This window comes from Carlito syrichta, unplaced genomic scaffold, assembly GCF_000164805.1.
Source record: "Carlito syrichta isolate Samal-C Ts95f unplaced genomic scaffold, Tarsius_syrichta-2.0.1 Scaffold307108, whole genome shotgun sequence".
Lineage (NCBI taxonomy): Eukaryota > Metazoa > Chordata > Mammalia > Primates > Tarsiidae > Carlito > Carlito syrichta.
The window spans coordinates 1-19454 of record NW_007251204.1 but is presented as its reverse complement, the minus strand read 5'-3'; the positions used below and the strand labels follow the sequence as shown (position 1 = coordinate 19454).

Sequence of the window (19454 nt, the reverse complement as noted above, 5' to 3'; positions counted from 1 at the left end):
AGGATAAATAGATGAATCCATTATTATAATCAAAGACTTCAACATTCTTCTATCAGAAATAGACCAAGCAGGCAGAAAATCAGTAAGGATATAGTTAAACTCAACAACATCATCAATTAACTGAATATAATTAACATCTATAGATGACTTCATCCAACATCAGAAGAATACACATTCTTCTTAAGATCACATGGAACATTCTCCAAGGCAGACCACATTCTGGGTCATAGGGCACACCTCTGCAAATTTAAAAGAATAGAAATCATAAAATGTATTATTTTGGACCACAGTAGAATTAAAGTAGCCATCAGTAACAGAAAGATAATTAGAAAATTTCCAAATACAAAGTAGACCCCCTCAAAAAATGAATTGCTTTTTGGAGGGTGGGCCCCTTGTGGTACAGGCTTCCCCTGCCAGGTTAGTGTTCTAGGAACTCATTGGCATCAGAATACCAGATAGTGTTGTGAGACGCTGCATTTGGCGTCAGTGAATTTTTTTTGGAGATTCTTTTCAACATATTACCCATTTTATGATCGATAATTTACGAGTGCACCTGCCCACAACATACTGAATTTTCAGCAATTTTTGACCAAAAATGGCATGACGCCCCCATGCCCTACCCTCCCTATTGACTCAGTCTTGCCCTAAGAGACTTTTTTTGTTTGTTTGTTTCCTTGGATAAAAAAAAGTACTCAGTGGGAAACATTCTACCAACATGAAAGAGGCGAAACAAAAAATGGCAGAAGCACCAAAATGAATCAAAATTGAAGAGTTCAAAACTATTTTGGGCAGTGGAAAAAGTGTCTTGATAGAAGCATTGCATCAAACAGAGAGTACTTTAAAGGCAATTGAAGTTTAAACATGAAAGAATAAATACACAATTTTTAATAAATAAATTCCATTTTGGGGGGTAACCCCTCATACTTGGAGAAAGATGAAATTACAACTTATAGAAATTTATGGGATAAGGTAAGAGTAGTGCTCATGTGGAAAATTACACTGATGCATATATTAGAAAGGAAGGAATATCCAAAATCAACAATCTAAGCTTTTACCTTAGAAAAATAGAAATAAGATAGCAAATTAAATCCAAAGTTAGCAGAGAAAGAGGCTTAGTGAAAATTAGAGTAGACATCAGTAAAGTTGAAAAAACAGAAAATCTATAGTGACAATAAATAAAACCAAAATCTGATTGTTTGAAAAGATCAATAACATTTATAAAACTTTAGCCAGGCCACCTAACAAAAATAAAGAGAAGACACAAGTAATAATATCATAAATGGAAAAGAGGATACTACTATAGCTCTTATAGACATTAAAAGGATAAGAAAGAAATGCCATGAACCTTATGCCCATAATTTTGATAAATGGACCAATTCGAGATAAACATAATCTGCCAAAAATCACACAAGAAGGGAGAGACAATCTGAAATGCCCTATATTTATTAGATAAATTGAATCAATAAGTAATGATCTTCCCAAACAGAAAGCACCAGTCCCAGATGGATTTACTGGTGAATACTAACAAACATTTAAGAAAGAAATTTTGCTAAATTTCTACAGTATCTTTCAGAATATAGTAGCAGAGGAAATACTTCTTAACTCATCTTAGGAGAGTAGCCCTATCCTAATATGAAAACTGGAGAAAGACATTACAAGAAACAATAACAAAAATTACTACAGACCAATATCTCTTCTAAACATGGATGCAAAAATCTCAACAGAATAGCAAATTGAATTCAAGAAAGTATAAAAACATTGTACACCATGATCAAGTGGGGTTTATTTTAAATACACAAGGCTGATTTAACATTTGAAGATCAATTGACGCAATCCATCACATCAACAGAATAAAGAAGAAAAATCACATGATTTTATCAATAAATGCAGTTAAAGACATTTGACAAAATCCAATACCCACTCATGAGAAAACACTCAGTCTAGAAACAGACCTTACATCCTTTACAAAACAACAACAACAACAAAAAAAACCTCAAAATGGATCATAGAATTAAAAGGCAAAACTATAAAACTTCTAGAAGATAACAGAGAAGGAATTCTAGATGACCTTGAGTTTAGTGATATGACACCAAAGGCATTATCCATAAAAGAAACAATTGACAAAATTGATTTCATTAAAATAAAAAACTTCTGCTTTGAGAAAGACACTGGTAAGAGAACAAAAAGACAACCACAGGTTGGAAGAAAATATGTGTAGAAGATTTATCTAATACAGAACTGTTGTCCAAAATATACAAAGGGATCTTAAAACTCAACAATAAAAAAATGAGTAACCTGATTGAAAAATGGGCAAAATATCTGAACAACACCTCATCAAAGAAGATACATAGTTGGAAAATAAACATATGAAAAGATGTTTCGCATCAAATGTCATTAGGGAAATGTAAATTAAAACAAGGCACCACTACATACCTATTAGAATGACCAAAACCCAGAATACCGATAACACCAAATGTTGATGAAGATGTGGAACAACAGGAACCGCCATTCATTACTCATGAGAATGCAGAATGGTACAGTCACTTTGGAAGACAGTTTGACAGTTCCTTAAAAAACTAAATATACTCTTGCCATATGATCCAGCAATCACACTCTTTTGCATTTATCCTAAGGAGTTGAAAACTCATGTCTCCATAAAAACCTATACATGGATGTTTATAGCAGCTTTATTCATATGGGCAAAACTTGGAAACAACTAAGATGTCCTTCAGTAGGTGGATGAATAAACGAACTATGGTACATCTAGCCAGTGGAATATTATTCTGTGCTAAAAGGAAATGAACTGTCAAGCCATGGAACCATACGAGGAACTTGAATAGTACTAAATGAAATAAACTATGAAGAAAATGGTTGCCAGGGGTTGAGGGGAGGGAGGAACGAATATTCAGAACAGAGAATTTGGGGGGCAGTCAAACTATTCTGGTGATACTACAATGGTGGAAACATGTCATAAATTTTTTGAAACTTAAAATGTTTAACATCCACAGTGAGACCTAATGTAAACTAGGGACTTTGGGTGATAGTGGTGAGCCAATGTAGCTTCATCTATTGTAACAAAAGTATCACTGTAGGGCAGGATATTGATAGAGAAGGAGATGTGTGTGTTTGTTGGAGGGGGAGGGGGAGAGGTGTAATATGAAAACTCTGTCCCTTCTGCTCAATTTTTCTGTGAACCTAAAACTGCTCTAAAAAATAAAACCTATTAAAAAAGAAAAGCCGCAACTAATGATGTTTGAGGATGCCTGATTGAAATATAACCAGATAGCGACCTCCAGAGAAGTTATTTTAACATCTACCAAGGCATAGAAAAAGAATGCCTAAGGCCAGAATCTAGAAGTCTACATAATTTATAATGTTGATGAGGATGGATTGGATCCCAAACAATTTTTTAAGGATCCCATTCTATTTTTCAAGGATCATAGGCAAAAAATACAAATCTTAGGATAAGAATGGGCTATATAATAGAAAAGTGTTCTGGGCAGAGGCAAAGAAAGGAATAACCCTAATAGAGGCATGTTCTAGAAATTCTGTAGTTTCAAATTTTAGCACATGTATTTTGTTAGAAAAGGCTAACCACATAGCAGGCAAAGTTAATGAAAGAATGAGCCAGCATTCTTTCATAAAACGGAACAAGATTTTCCTAAGTTTTCTCTTCTATTCTGTTTTAAATAAAAATGGTATCTATATAAATTACAGAGATTGATAGATAAATGGCAATATGTTAAGAATAAAAATGACAGACTGTCGGTAAGCAATAAAACCAGATAAAATAGAGATAACTTTAAATAAATGTTGCAAATTTACTGATAATACTGAATGAAAATATAAACAGTAACTCTCAATAATGTCCAGAAGACTCAAATAATTGACAACACAAAATGGTTTGTTGCTACTTTTATAAAATAAATTTCGAAACGGGAAAAATGCTCTTAAAAGAGAAAACAAAAAAATTTAAGTTTAATGTAATAGCAGATCTAATATGGATAGAAATCTCAAGCTGACATTTGCAAACAGCAATCAGCAAAGGGGTGGGTATGGAGAAAAGGGAAAGAAAGTGAGCTAACTTTTCTGTTTTAACTGTAAAGATGTTGTTTTATTCTGATTCTAAAAGATTGGTTGTTTTGAAAAACTTAAAACATTAGAAAAGTTAGAAACTGATTTTTATATCTGCATACTCACATAATCCTTCAAAATATGGGAGATATAAAAATAAAATTCAAAAGACAGAAGAAAAGTAACAGAAAGGAATAATTTAAAGAAAGAATCATATCAGATGAAAGAATTAAGACCAATAGTATTAATTGTAACAAATATAACATGAAGTCCCCTACTGAGAACAAATAATCCATTTTCTTCCTATTCTTCCTACTGTTTTTATTAGTGAAGATGAATGCCACATAACCTTCGACATTAAAAATTAAAACTTTTTATTCTTCTCAAAAATGTGAGATATGGGAACAGAAATACGTTCATTTTAATGATGGAAGAATAGAATGCCTTACTCTAAATAAAGAGCTATGAATGAAATGGGTTCTCCTGACATTTATTTATTCTTCTATTTATTCAGCAGGTTATTCATAAAACTCTCTCATGCTTGTGCATACCTCTTAGTCATTCTTTTGTCTCAACAAATACCATGTATTTTTTCTAAAGCCATTTTTATAACATGTAGGTTTTTAAGTTGCCTGTGACTGAATATATATGAGTAAGAGTAATGACTCACCCACATTTCCAGCCAGTAGTATCCTGGTACATGAATCAGTATACAGCGATGTCAGAGAAATGGCGGAATGTTTTGTGAAAGGTAGCATATCTTTCAGTAGTCTTCCCTAAAATATAAGACAAATAAGGCTTTTTCTATAATAATACATTTTATAAAATCTTAATATTTAAAATGATTTTTTCAATAAATAATACATCTCAAGAGTTACCTTTACTTCTGAAACATGATTCTCTTCTTTGTAGTACAAATAATTTGAAGCTATCCATAGAGACTTATTTCCTTGAAATGAAATACCATATTGTGAAGCTACAGACAACTGCTAGTTATAAGTATCTAGACTCTGATTATTATACTATATCTCTATAGTAGGGGCTGTTTTTGCACCTTCTGTGACCCTTTTCACGCAGGTTCTCAAACATTATTTCTAATTATATATTCTCCTTTTAAGCAAACATTTAAAGGTGGATAGCCATTGTTTTAAAATTGAATATTGGTCTTTTCAGAAGTATTTATTTTTGAATATTGATACAAGATAAGAGGTGTAAGACTATTTTTTAGTGCTTCGTACAAGCCAGCACTGGAAAGGACTTTCAAACATTTTATCCTACTTAGAGAATAAACATATAAGTTGAGAAGAAAGAGTTTGAATTGGCTGCTAGTTTCCTGAGCCTTTACTTGGATATAATCTCTTCCCCTCCTGTTACTTCCACTCTTTATTTATCTGTCCGAAAAAAAGACATTGCAGTAATACCAAGATCATCTCAGGGAAAGTTACTGTTAGACTATCTTGTCTTTTTAAGCCAGAAGTTTTTTTTGTTTGTTTGTTTTCTGTTTTTCTAATAAGCTAAGGTCTAGTGATAGACTTGGAGGTTTTGTTGTTTTTTTTTGTATTTACAATCTTTTTATTTCTTCAAACTTGTTATTTATCAGGAATGACTGAAATAAAAAATATAATTGAGTCCCATCATCCTCATCATGGAAATGGCTTTAAGAGAAAACTGGTCAAATGAATATTATTGCTTCCCATTTTCAACCAGTAAATAGATGCCATTGATAGACAGCCATGGGTCTGTCAAGAATGTTCAAACTATGTTACATAACACAACATGCCTGTTCACAGGGGGAAAACTGGGAAATAACTTATGTGTACTTGATTTCATCGTACAAGACAAGCACAAAAGCACCACCGATGCCTCTGAGAACGTTGGACCATGCACCCTTGAAAAAAGCTCTGCTTCCTTCGTCACGGGCAATCTTTCTCCAGCAGTCAAGTGTGCCTGTGTACATGATATCAGTTCCTTTGTGCCCGGAATGCATCATCATGCAGTGACGACAGTGCCAAATGGATAGGAAGTCAACCCAGCAACGGCCGTGACAGACTGTGCGATCATCCAGCTGATGATGATGCGAGTATTCTTGGGATCTGGAAGCATTCCTTTTGCAGTATCATAGATACGGAAGTAGGCAGCTCGGTAGATGATAATACCCTGCACATTCACATTAAAGCCTTGGTACAGGCCCTTAATTCTATCAGATTTGTAGATCTTAACCAGGCAGTCACCGAGGCCTCTGAATTCCCTTTCAGCTCCGGCTTTACCCACATCAGCTGCTAGACGGGTATGGGCAAAATCAAAAGGGTACACAAAACACAAGGCTGTGGCCCCAGCGGCACTGCCTGATGCCAGATTCCCTGCAAAGTAGCGCCAAAACTGGGTCCTCTTGTCCACACCACCCAGGAAGATCTGCTTGTATTTATCTTTGAAGGCAAAGTTGAGAGTCTGGGTGGGGAAGTAGCTGATGACATTGGCCAGGTTACCACGCCAGAAGGACAGGACTCCCTGCTCCTTGGGGATACAGACCACGCAGTCTATAATGCCCTTGTATTGCTTATCTGCAGTGATTTGCTTCCTGGCATGCTGAACCTTCAGCAGCAGCTTGACCAGCTCGATGGGCACTACCGCAGTCTTGGATATGGCCGCCGCCATTCCACCTGCCAGAAAGTCCTTGGCGAAGGACACAGCAGCATCTGTCATATTGAAAGGAAAGAGGAGGCAGGAGACTGTGGAACAGGACTAGGCTGGGAACTGGCTTTGACTCTGGGGCTCTGGGGGAGACTTGGAGTTTTATCTGGCAGACAACTATGCTATTCTCTATTTTTGGATCCCATTACAGTATCTGCCCTACAAAACTGTTGCTGTTTTCTGAGTTTTGCTGTAGGAAGGAGCCTTAACACATGTGAGGACACTCCTCTGCTGTTCCAAGGATTTCGTTGTCATCATTCCCAGGCTACTCCAGATTCTTCCTTTCATCATCCACTCTAATCCCACCATCAGTTGTTGGAAATCTTCTGGTAAGTGAAAGTTATTTTTTTCTTTGTAAAATACTTAAGGACATTCAATATGATGTAATACCTTCTTCCTAGAGTTTAGTGAACTAAAAATATACCATATACTTAACATTTCAACCTTAATATATTCTTTTACTATAATACACAATTAATAGCCTTTAATATTATTTAAATGTCCAATAAACTAGGTAGTGGTGTATAGTAACAGCTCAACTTAAAAGAAGGATTTGAAATAGCTAAGTTAGCAGTTTTGATGACTTGATCTCTTAAGTAACAAAACTGGACTCGTGAACGGTTTGAGTAGCATTATCAGTGCACAGGTTGCAAAACCAGCAATTTGGCTAGAAGGTTGAAAAATATTAGAATTGGATGCCATATGGAAGAAGGCCAAGATTCATCTGATTATTCTATTTATCTTCTCATTCTTTCCTAATTTCAGAATTACTGGGCTCCATCACCTCTAGAGTCCACAAGCGGAGGTGTCCGTCCTCATGAGCGGTGACAAGGATAGGTGGCTGAGTTTCTGGTAGGTTGTTATCTCTGAGTTGCTTTTTGTCCACTGGCCGTTGCTCTCCCACCATGACATCTGTTTGTTCACCTATTGGAGAAAGTGATGAACCACCATGAAATTGACAATACTTGGAATTCCAAATTATCTGGAAAGCTAAAGAGGAGGCAGGCAGGAAAACAGCAAAAACAATGCATTCTTTTGCTACAATTTTTTTTTAACCCCAGAGAACTTCAATCAGGGTAGGGGAAAAAAAGGCATTAAAAAATGGAATTCTAGCTGGGTGCAGTGGCTCATGCCTGTAATCCCAGCACTTGGGAGGCAGAGACGAGGGGATTGCCTGAGCCCAGGGTCTTGAAACCAGCCTGCACAACTTGGCGAGACCTCATCTCTACAATAAGCCAAAAAAAGTAGTCGGGTGTGGTGGCACGCTTGTGGTTCCAGGTACTTGGAAGACTGAAGTGGAAGGATCGCCTGAGCCTAGCAGGTGGAGGCCGCAGTAGCCATGACTGTGTCACTATACTCCAGTCTGGGCGACAGAGTGAGACTTCAAATTTGAAAAATTGAATCCTGGATCACTGGAAAAATTTTAAGAGCCTACTTTTAGATGTATTGCAAAAGTCTCTATACCGTATATAACATCTAAAACTAGATGCTTATCCATAAGTCTTACACAACTAGAATGGTTTATAAATCCAATACTGGAAAAATGGACTGGCGACTAAGAAACTCAGTAACATTTTGGATTCTTAAAACTTACTATGGGTATTTAAGAAGGCATCATCATAATGAAAATTCTGCCTCTTGGACTACTGAATCCTATAGCATCTCAACATTTGATCACAAAAAGAGCATACAGTCATTAAAAGATTTCTGTCACTTAAACCCCTTGTTGCAAATAAGTTGTTTTATTATAAAGAAGAGAGATCCATACCAACCTTTAACCTCACTGTCAGGTATGCTTTGCTTGCTTCCCTGAATTAGAGGAGAAAAAGGAAAAATAATTAATGACATTGTAAGGAAATGAGATATACTGGATGCATAAATTCTCCAAACAGCTGAATTTGCATTTCTAAGCATTAATTTTTAAATTACTTTAAAATTTGTTTTTTGTAAACTGTATTGCAGAGATTTTCATGTCCAAAAATAGAGAATCCATAACAACATTTTTCTAGTGGCTAAAGTTCAGTATAACAATTAGAGTAATTAAAAGTCAAATGCATGTCCAGTTCTTAGTGTACATGATCTTTCATTCTATTGACAACCATGCAACCTAGTGTTTATTTTTCCCTTTTTACTGATGAGGACATAGAAACTCAGATTAAGTGACACTGCTGACGCTAATTAGATAATAATTGGGGGACTCGGATTCAAGTACAAGTTGGTCTGGTTTTTATGTTCACTAAGTTTATTCTTTCCACCATGAAATTTGAAAATAGTTTTCACAGTGAAAACTTTCCTTCAGCCAAAATCCTAACTAGAAATGTACTGTGTAAAAATATATAAAATTGGAACTGAGAACAGTTCAAAACATTGCATTACATTATATGTTGCAATGTAGTTACAATACCTGCTTTCTTCTTCTTCTTGGGAAATATGTATAATACTTATTAGCAAGAGATAGTCTAAAATTACTTTATTATTTTACAAATGTGAAAATAATGTGCATAATTTGTTTTATTCATGATCATGTATTGGTTATTCACAGATGTAAAAGCTTTGAAAAAAGAGGAAAAAGATTGAAGAAAACAATTTAGACATTGATGTTTTGATAAAACAAAAAAGTTTTTATATGTAGATGTATACACACAGAATTTTTTCACCTTTTCTTTCTAGCAAAGGCAGGGCTCAAATGCTCATGATCACTATTTCTTATTTTTATTTATTATTTTTTTTGAGTAGGAGTCTCACTCTGTTACCCAGGCTGGATAACAGTGGCACGCTCCTGGCCACTGCAGCCTTTACCTGCTGGGTTCAAGCAATCCTTCTGCCTCAGTTTTCCAAGTAGCTGGAACTGCAGGCATGTGCCACCTCGCCCGGCTAATTTTTTAATTTATTGTAGAGACTAGGTCTCGCCAAGTTGCCCAGGCTGGTCTCAAACTTGTGGGCTCAGGCAATCCCCTTACCTCGGCCTCCAAAAGTGCTGGGATTATAGGCATGAAGCACTGTGCCTGGCCTTGATCATTATTTTTAAAACAACATTGACACTGAGTGTGAGAGAAAGAGATACTCTCGCTGTGTCTTACTTACCTTGCTACTCTGTGGACCCTTGCTTGAGTCACACTGGGAAGAAGAGCATATGGAATCCTGACTTGATCTCCTACAAGGAGAGGGAGAAAGCCCAAAGATGAAAAGATATTCATATTCAAAGGGTGCTCTTCTCTGCTTTAATTTCAGTTGATTGGTTCTTTTATCGTCTATGGACCCTGAGTCATTCATTTGTGAAACAAAGTGCACCCTATATTTTGTATAGAAAATGTTCATCAATATGGTGTTGGAGGAGACTTTTGTGGAGCCTCAGCAAATAAAGTTTATTGCTGTTTGGGCCTGGAAGTTAAAAGTCTAGCACATCCCACTGCTAAGGCTGGATTTAGTCCTAGAGGCTCTTACAATGAAATGGCAGGGAGTAGGGTGGCAGCGCAGGATTTTACAAACCTGGCTAACTTCCTGCTCTATAGGCCTGCTCTTCTGGCCTGATCCTGTCTCTGCAGGGCTCTGCTGAACTGAACTGAAAAGTGGTGTGGGGTGCTGATGTAGATCATGTAAACCAGTCCTCAAAACATTCTAGAAATAGGATGAAATTTCAAGCCAAGGAGTAGGAAAAATGTTTTGTCTGGGTAACCCAAAACTAGCACAGAAACTTTTATCTTTTATTTTAAAAATATTTTTGTTTTATTTTACAGATGTGGAATACAACTCAGGAGTAGGTATACAAATGGCCGTTGTGCTGGTAAAGTTTGGGCCTCCCTTTGGTCCCCCCTTCACCTGGTTTGAGATCAGGTACCCTTAGTGATGAGGTGTGCCCCTCCCTCCCCTGGCAGTGTCTCGTTACTGCCAATCCCTTTCTTATAGTGCGATGATCATTGTTCAGGGCCCGCTTATGAGTGAGATGTGGTATTCAGTTCTTTGTTTGTGTGATATATCTGACATTGCATATCGCCTGCAAAACAGCACTCTCAAGCTAATATTAATCGGAAAAAATGCTTTTTCTTAAGTACTTAAAAAACAGTCCCCTGCTCCCTCAGACATGGATGGAGATTGCTCAGTTACAGTAAATGGTATGTGAGATCTCCTGCCAAATGATCTTCCATACTTGCTGTGCAAGTCCTTCCTTCTGCTTCACATCAGTGCTTGCAGTGTTCGATTTTGCCTAAAAATATGGCCAAGTGAGCATTTTCTGCTACAGTTGTAAAGGGTACTGTGAGGTTATCCTCATGACTACCCCACCTACAAAAAGACAGCTGAAGTCAAGTCGTCGGCCCAGTTTATGTCTTACTTCAGCTATCTCTTCCTTAATGTGGGAAGGAAGATCATTGTTTTTATAGCATCCACACTTATTTGAGTTACCTTGCACATTCAGGGGTGCGAAAGAGGAACAGTATGTCATTAATTCTAAAGCGCTTGGGATCCAAGTCAGGATCCCCAGTGGAGCAATCTTCAGGTCGGTACCTGGAAATAGGTATAGGTTTACATGATAAAAACTCACAGATTAGGTAGCTTACAGTACCTAGATTACATATTTCCTGAAGGACTAATCAATTCCTCACATTTAGATGCCATTGAGCATGAAGAAAACCCAGAGGAGGAGCGTTTGAACATATCTTCCTTAGTAAGATTCTTTATAACATGACCATTCTTTGAGAAGTCTTTTAACTCAACTAACTGGTCTAGAGTTAGTTGAGTTAAAAGGCTTCTGAACCAGTAATGGACATGTTATAAAGAATGGTCAGAGAATGGGCTTATGAAATTCTGTGGAGGAACCTCCTGGAGGTTTCATATAGTTTAAAGAATAGAATTCTACTCTTTGAACAAGTGGAATGACAACTTTGAACGAAATATGGTCATTACCTCCAAGGAGCTTATAATCGAGTGACAAACAGGTCATCCAGTGATTGCACTGCTCTTGCTGCTCCAGTCTCCTGTTGTCCCAGATTACAAGGAACCATACACCTTCCTAGGCAGTTTCCTGGGAAAGAGCAACCATCCCTAACACCTGCAATTACACTTCGTGCTTGGCTCATAAAGCCACGTTTAACATTCCTTATAGCAAATAGACCTTATAGCAAAGTACCCCATTTTCTCTAGTGGAAATGACTTCTGCTAATTTGACCTGATAAATGATGAAGGAATTTCCTGAAAAGTGAAACTCAAAAGAGAACTCTGTGAGCTTGATGACTTGTTGTTTCATTTTTTTAAAAAAACCAGATATTCTGTTTTGCAGATGAGCTAAATGGGGAAGTGAAGTATTAACTTCAAGAATGATAAGTTTGGGATCCAAAAAACATGTGGCTTAGAATAGAAAGAGAAGGGTTTTTTCTCCTTTTTTGGTGTAGGGGTATTAGGCAGACTTTGAGGTAGACATTGAAATGGCCTCTGCCATGAATATGAAACTATTTTCAATTCTAGAACCTTTAAAGCTGGGTCTCAATTACCTTACACGCTTCTGTGCTAAATTATATGTTTTGAAAAATCCTGCAGTGATTCTAAATCAATTGTTTTTGCATAATCATCTGCTTATAGAAAAGAGACACTATGTATGATCCACTATGGTTAACTGTTTTTCTGATTGGGTGTTGAATTTGCATGCATCTCTTGGCGGAATGTCTGGCACTTCAATAAAGGAGTTGTCCACTTTTCAATTGGGGTTATTCTCAGGAGAGTTGTCCCCTCTTTAGGTTATGGGATCAAGACTATGGTCTTTTTAGTCTATCTGCTTTCCCTTCTTATAGTGAGTCATACATAAGCTGACATAGTGTAAGAACTGCATTAACAAGAGGGTGAGGAAGTGTGCAGTGCATATACATCAAATGACCAGTATACAGTCTGTGAGAAAAGCCTCAGGACAAGGGTTGAAGAGAAGGAACAGAAGGAGGACAGGAATTCTAGGGGCAGGATCCAGGAGGATATGGGGTGAGGTGCAGAGAGAAGGATCTACAGAAACAGCTATTTCTACTAAAGATTCATAGAGAATAAACCAAGAGTCCAAACAAGAAAGGATTACTGATTCTCAAAGGTTTGTTAAAAGTAATAACTTAGACCTAGACGGGAAGGGGCATGGGGTCCAAGTACTCTAGGAGTATGTAAGATATTGTAAATAGAGAGGCAGAGAGTTCTGTATTTCCCTTTTCTTTTCTGTATCCTTTCCAACTCTCTCTTCTCTCTCTCTCTCTCTCTCTCTCTCTCTCCCCCCCACTTTGGTTCTTCCCTATATATGTATATATAGCTTATCTTCCCCCAAATCCATAGAAAACATTTCTTTCTTTTTTGTTTTTGAGTCAGGGTCTCACTCTGTCACCCAGGTTTGAGTGCAGTGTCACGCTCATGGCTCACTGCATCCTGGACCTCCAGAGTTCAGGTGAGCCTTTCACCTCAACCTCCTGAGTAGCTGGGACTACCGGACTACCTGGCTATTTTTTTTTTCTAGAGATGAGGTCTTGCTATGTTATCTAGACTGGTCTTGAGCTCCTGGGCCTGACAGTCCTCCCATCTTGGTCTCCCAAAGTGCTGGGATTACAGGCATGAGCTTGGCCCTTGATCTTATTTTCATTTTTTGGTTAATCTTTTTGGCCATCTTGTATATCAAAGTAAGTTTTTACAAACTCCCTCGATATAGCGTTTTCACACATGGCCCTTGCACACATTCTAGTTATACAACTGGGAAGAGCTTGTTATTTACAATCCTTCCATCCAAGTAATTCAATGTTACATTAGTTCCTTTGCAACCAATGCCGAGAACAGTTAGAAATGGTTGGCAGGGGGAGGGTAAAGATTTTGGCTATGGTACAAGACAAATCTAATTTGTTGAGATGTAGAATTGTATCTGCCACATGGGCCCTTGTAATAATTGGATTTGTTGGGGTGGTAAATGAGAAGGAAAAGCCAATGAGATGCCTCTCACCATTTGACTTTGGTGACTGAACAGGTGGAAGTGGGGAATATAGGAAGAAAAGAAGTTTAGGAAGGGTAGGTTGGCAAGAAGTTTTATGCAGGTGGGACCTTAAATGTCTTGGTAGCAAACTCAATGGAAGTTGGCTGTAGGTGGTTGGATTGTGTATTTGAAGATTAGCGTTTGAAATTATTGAGTAATTTTTTTTTTTCTTTTTTTTTGAGTTGGAGTCTCACTCTGTCGCCCAGACTGGAGTGCAGTGGCCACTCCCAGCCACCGCAGCCTCGACCTGCTGGGCTCCGGCGATCCTTCCGCCTCAGCCTTCCGAGTAGCTGGAATTACAGGCGTGCGCTACCACGCCCTGGCTGACTTTTGATTTATTGTAGAGATGAGGTCTCGCTGCCCAGGCGGGTCTCAAACCCGCGGGCTCAGGCAATCCACTCACCTCAGCTTCCCAAAGGCGAGGGATTACAGGCTGAGCCACCGAGCCCGGCTTATTGAGTATTTTAAGTATTTGTGAAGATCATAAATTTGGACAAGATCATACCCAAAAAGTGTATACTAGTGTGAGAAGAGTAAGGGTCAAAGCTCTTAGGAATACAGATACTTAAGATTCACCTTGTTCATATCATTCTTGGAATTAGACACTTACAACATAGTGTCTTCAGGCATATAACCTCCAGGGAAGTCTCCCTTGAGAGCTAACACCATCCTTCCTTTTTTTTTTTTTTTTTAAGTGGCATCTCACACTCTGTTACCCAGGCTGGAATGCAGTGGCACGATTAGGGCTCACCGCTGCTTTGACCTCCTGGGCTCAGGAGATCCTTCCACCTTAGTGTCCCAAGTAGCTGAGACTACAAGTGTGCACTACCTTACCTGGCTAACTTTTTGTTGTTTTGTAGAGATGATCTCTTACTATGTTGATTAGGCTGGTCTTGAACTCCTGGGCTCAAGCAATCCTCCCACCTCAGTCTTCCAAAGTGCTGAGATTATAGGCATGAGCCACTGCACCTGACCACCACTTTTACTTATTGCTCTTTTTTTTTCTTTTCGAGTACTGCATGTTACTTTGGCTCTTCTGTAGTACAATTTTTACATTTTTTTAAGGAAAAGACACAACTTACACTTCTTTGACACAAGATGTTACAAAATTCCATAAGATGATCACACCATTCAAGGTTCCAGCAGCTATCAAATTATGTCCTTCTACTTGTAATAAATCAATGCAGGTCACTTCAATACTGATAGCAGGATTCTGGAGAAAAAAGGAAACAGACTCATCTGACCATCATGAATACAATATCTAACCACAGTACAAATGCTCCGAGCATACTTTGTAATTGGCATGAACTTAAGACAAAATGTCATATTATATACTTTTTAATCCTAGAGCACGAAACTTAGTAAAATCTATTCTCTGTCATGAAATGAAACTTGCAGAATTCATTAAAACAACAAAAATATACCCTCCCTCTTTATTGATTTTGTTAGCTCTGCTTTATGCTTCCTTACCAACCATTAGACTGCCTTCCCATCTTTCTTTTTCCTTCCTTTTTTGAAATAATATTCTAAGTTAGCTGCTCCTACTTGCTGACTTTCCTTTCACTAGCCAGCTCTCGTTGTCTGGCTTCCACTCCATATCACTCTGTGGAAGTTTTCCCTATTTATCACTGGCTTCCTATTGGAAGTTGACTTCCTATTTCCTGCTCTATTGGATATTTTTCAATTGTGTTCTAGCTTGGGCAACAAAGTGAGACTCCAACTCAAAAAAACAAAAATAAAACAAACAAAATACAACAACATAAAGTACTCAGACAAAGTGTTGATTACTATGCAATTTGAAAGTGAATATCAAAGACATGCATATGACTTGTTGGGGGCATAGAAGAGTGACCTCTGAATAAGATTAGAGGTCAGTTACTACTCTCAATTGCCACTCTCCATTATTCTCTTCTTCCTCAAACTCCTTACTCTCTTGACATCCTCAACACTAGGCTTTTCTGGGTTTATTTATGTCCCTATGATCCCTTCTTTTCTGATTCCTGATTAGTATCGTTTGCCAAAGCTTTAAATATTAATAGACTTAGGGTTTATCCTCACCTTGTTTGCTTTTTTCTTTTTCCAACTCTATCTTTCTGAGAAATATCTTCTCCTTATATCTTAGTAATCATCTCAATGTTAACGACCTAATAATCTAGTCCTTTCCCACAAGCTTCAGGCTTGCATATTTAATTATTTAGACATTTTACAGGTATCTCAAAGTCAGTATGTCTAACTCATCATCTTCTTAAGCATGTGGGTTCTATTTTTACCTCACTGAGTAACACTACTTCTCAATCCATCATTAAAGTTAGAAATTCTGAGGGTGTCCTTGATTCCATCCTTTTTCTCAGTACCCACTTCTCTCAACTGCATGGCCTCGATTATTAATTATTCAAGTGCCAGTTCTGCTACTTCTACGGCATAAATGTTTTATGAAACCTTTCCTTCCTCATCCTCACTGTTATGACCTTATACCTTTTAACTAAAACAGTAGCTACTGCCTAAATTTTCTGCCTTTCATCTGTCCCATTAAAATCTGTCATCCAAGGAGCATCAAAGCTAAACTACTCACAACACAAATCTGATTATGTCATATCTCATTTAAAGTTCTTCAATGGTTTCCATTTCTTGTAGGATACTGAAGCTCCTTATTATTGTAAGTGTGGTCTGGTTTCTACTTACTGGTTCATCTCCATCTTTTACCAGTCACAATTTCACTCCAGCCACACTGAAATTCTTGTTGTTATCCTTTGCAAACCATGCAGTGTCCTACCTCCATGACTTTGCTCACGTTATCTTCTCTACTTGGGATTCACTTTGTCTTTTCACTTCCCTCCAGAAACTCCCTACCTAGACCAAGTTAATTCCTGATAATTCTTTAAATCTAATATAGCAATTATCTGCTTCAGGACCCTTCCCTTATCCCCAGACTTCTAAATTCTTTGCTATACTTCTTTCGTACAGGTAAGATACCTCATTAATCTTGGCATTCCCGGCACTAAGTACAGGGCTTGATACATTTTAGGTATTCATTAAAGAAGCCTTCATAAATAAAAGAGTTTTAAGGTAAGAATTTCCATGCAGAATCCAATTATTTTCCTAACTGACTTTTGCAAACGTTCAATCTATGGAGTAATTGTAAAGTATGTGGCAAAAAGGAAGTACTATGGTGCTAATTATGATAAATACAAAAAAATAAGCTTTCAAAATCAGAGGTGACTTACACTTGTGTTAAAATTCTAAAAGACACTTTATTGAAGTTCAATAATTTAGTCTATAATTTATTACAATTTTATTTGAAGAAATTGTCTTTTTGCTACCCATGCAATTATTTTCCAACTGCCTGGTTCTGACTCACTATGCATTCATCTTCTTTCTGTTTTTATTGGTTATAAATAAGGTCTAATATATTAAATATATATAACTGAACTGAATGTTTCCAAAGATGTATAAAGTTGAGAAGGAAGGCTGAGAAGGAAAGTATGCTAAAATTACTATAGGAGGAGATACATTTTATTCTATCTTTTGTGTACACTACATGATAATGTGATTGTGACATAGTCACTGCATATATTGATTTCAAAGTTCTTTTAACTAATCGTAAAACCTACTTATTATTTAAGGTAGCAAGTTTAGAAACTAGTTCTAAATTGTCATTTGTTTCAATATGAGGAAAAATAATACAGTATCTCTCTGTCTTATGGAAAAAATGATAGGAGAGGGATCCCCAATGGCCACAATGGAGCAGTAGACTGATGCCTCTCTCACTGATCAAGGCAGAGTGTAGGCACTCAACAGTCAATAGAAGCAGGCACCCTGAACAGTGTTGGATGGGTGAAGCACCCTGAACCCAGCAGAGGTCTCTTTAAACACATAGACAGCAGAAAGCAGAGTTTCAGGGGGCAGACACTGGATTCCATGTGCCCCATCCTCCACAGTGCAATAGGTTCACATAGGAACTGAAGCCCTGCCCTGTGTGCAAGAAGGAGTAAGTGATTTTGACATACTCTGGGTCGATTATCCCCTCCCAAACACACACAAATCATTGGTCCCAAGTAAGAGGAGTCCTGGTCAGGGCACAGAAGCTGGGAACCAGAGCCCAAGTGGAACAGGAAACAATCCCACACTCAGACAGCCTCCAAGTGTATGCCTTCTGCCAGCAGAGCCCAATGGCCAGCTCCTAGGCTGGGAAAACTCACCTACAGATTATACTTGGCTGGTATCCACCACCAATATCTGGCATCCAACCCCTGCCCCAGATCGGGGCGGATCTCCTGCCAGCTCTGAGCACCCACAGAGTATATTCCCCTTCTCCTCTCCCCTCATGGGAGGGAGCTTAGTCTCTTTCAGGTGCTGAGCATGGACTTGAATGGTGAGGGAATGAAACAGAAAGCACCTGAAGTCCATCCTTGCAGGAAGTCTTCTGGGCTGAAAACTGCAAATAGCAAACAGGGGACCCATGGCCCCACCCATTCCCCACAGAGTACTTGCAATGGGGGCTGAAAACCAGCCCCACCAGACTAATTGTGGGAAAAACTCTGCAGCAGAAAAGCCTGGAACAGAAGTGAATGTCTTTCTGTCACTGAGTGATCTATATTGAACAACAGAAAAGGCCCTAGAGCAGAAAGATATTAACTAGCTTCAAAACAACAAAACCAAGGAAGAAAGATAAAGAGGGAAGAGTTGTTTTTCATGAATAAACACAGGAAACCCTAATAGTTTTAAAGAAAAAGCAGCTATTAGTGAACAAACAATGGAAGCCCCACAGAATGGCAGTCACAGAACTCAGAGATTGGATAGCTAAAATGAATAAGGAGAGTCACTAGAAAATAGAAGCAAAACTCACCCAAGTCATGCAGGAAGTAGATTTGGCTTATTTCAGAAAGGCTCATTCTGAAATACTGAAAATGAAGAACTTCATCCTGGAATTTAAAAACATAATAACAAGCATAGGGAACAGGATCAATCAGGCAGAGGAAAGAATCTCAGAGCTTACAGACTAAAATATGGAACTAACTCAGCCTATCAAATCCATAGAAAAGAGACTCAAAAAGAATGAGCAAAACCTCCAAGAAACATGGGACTATGTCAAGAAGATAATTTATGCCTGATTGGTATCCCGAAGCAGAAAGGGAAACTGAGGACACCATGAAACAAGTATTCCAAGAAGTTATCCAATAAATCTTCGGACATCTCCCTAGAGAGGTGACCATTCAAGCACAAGAGACTCAGAGAACCCTCTTGCAAGGTATCACATGAAGAGACCATTCCCAAGACACATAGTAATCCACCTCCACAAAGTAAGCATGAAAACAAATCCTGAAGTCATCAGGAGAGAAGGATCAGATAACCTATGGGGAAGATCTATCAGAATTTCTCCAGACATATCTTCAGAAACACTACAAGACAAAAGGAACTGAAGTCTCAGTTGTAATGTTATCAAAGATAAGCAATTTCATCCAAGACTCTGCCAAGCCAAGGTTCATCAGTGATGGAGAATTAAAATCCAATCCCTAAGATAATATGCTACCTCTAGACCAGTCCTTCAGGAAATGCTTAAGAAGGTGTTCAACACAGAAACAAAAGAATGATCATACCCATCACAAAAGTACAGGCAAGCAGAGTTAGCGGAGCATACAGATTATGCAAAAAGAAACACACACACACACACACACACACACACACAAATAAAAAAAAAAAAAAAAAT

At 37.9% G+C, this 19454-nt stretch overlaps 1 protein-coding gene and 1 pseudogene across 2 annotated transcripts in view; both read right to left on the bottom strand.

The window, feature by feature from the left end:
- LOC103266246 (WD repeat-containing protein 64-like) overlaps window positions 1-14956 on the bottom strand; it is a 41850-nt gene extending 26894 nt beyond the window's left edge. The window contains exons 1-6 of the mRNA XM_008063864.1: window positions 14830-14956; window positions 11167-11268; window positions 9850-9919; window positions 8538-8574; window positions 7550-7689; window positions 4745-4850 (exon numbers count right to left, since the gene is read on the bottom strand). Of these exons, the coding sequence (XP_008062055.1) occupies window positions 4745-4850; window positions 7550-7672 (229 nt within the window). The 5' untranslated portion in view covers window positions 7673-7689; window positions 8538-8574; window positions 9850-9919; window positions 11167-11268; window positions 14830-14956. The remainder of the gene's footprint in view (window positions 1-4744; window positions 4851-7549; window positions 7690-8537; window positions 8575-9849; window positions 9920-11166; window positions 11269-14829) is intronic.
- On the bottom strand, window positions 5885-6847 carry LOC103266245 (annotated as a pseudogene). Its single transcript, XR_504688.1, has one exon. The product of XR_504688.1 is annotated as an ADP/ATP translocase 2 pseudogene (transcript).
- Window positions 14957-19454: the final 4498 nt, after the last annotated feature.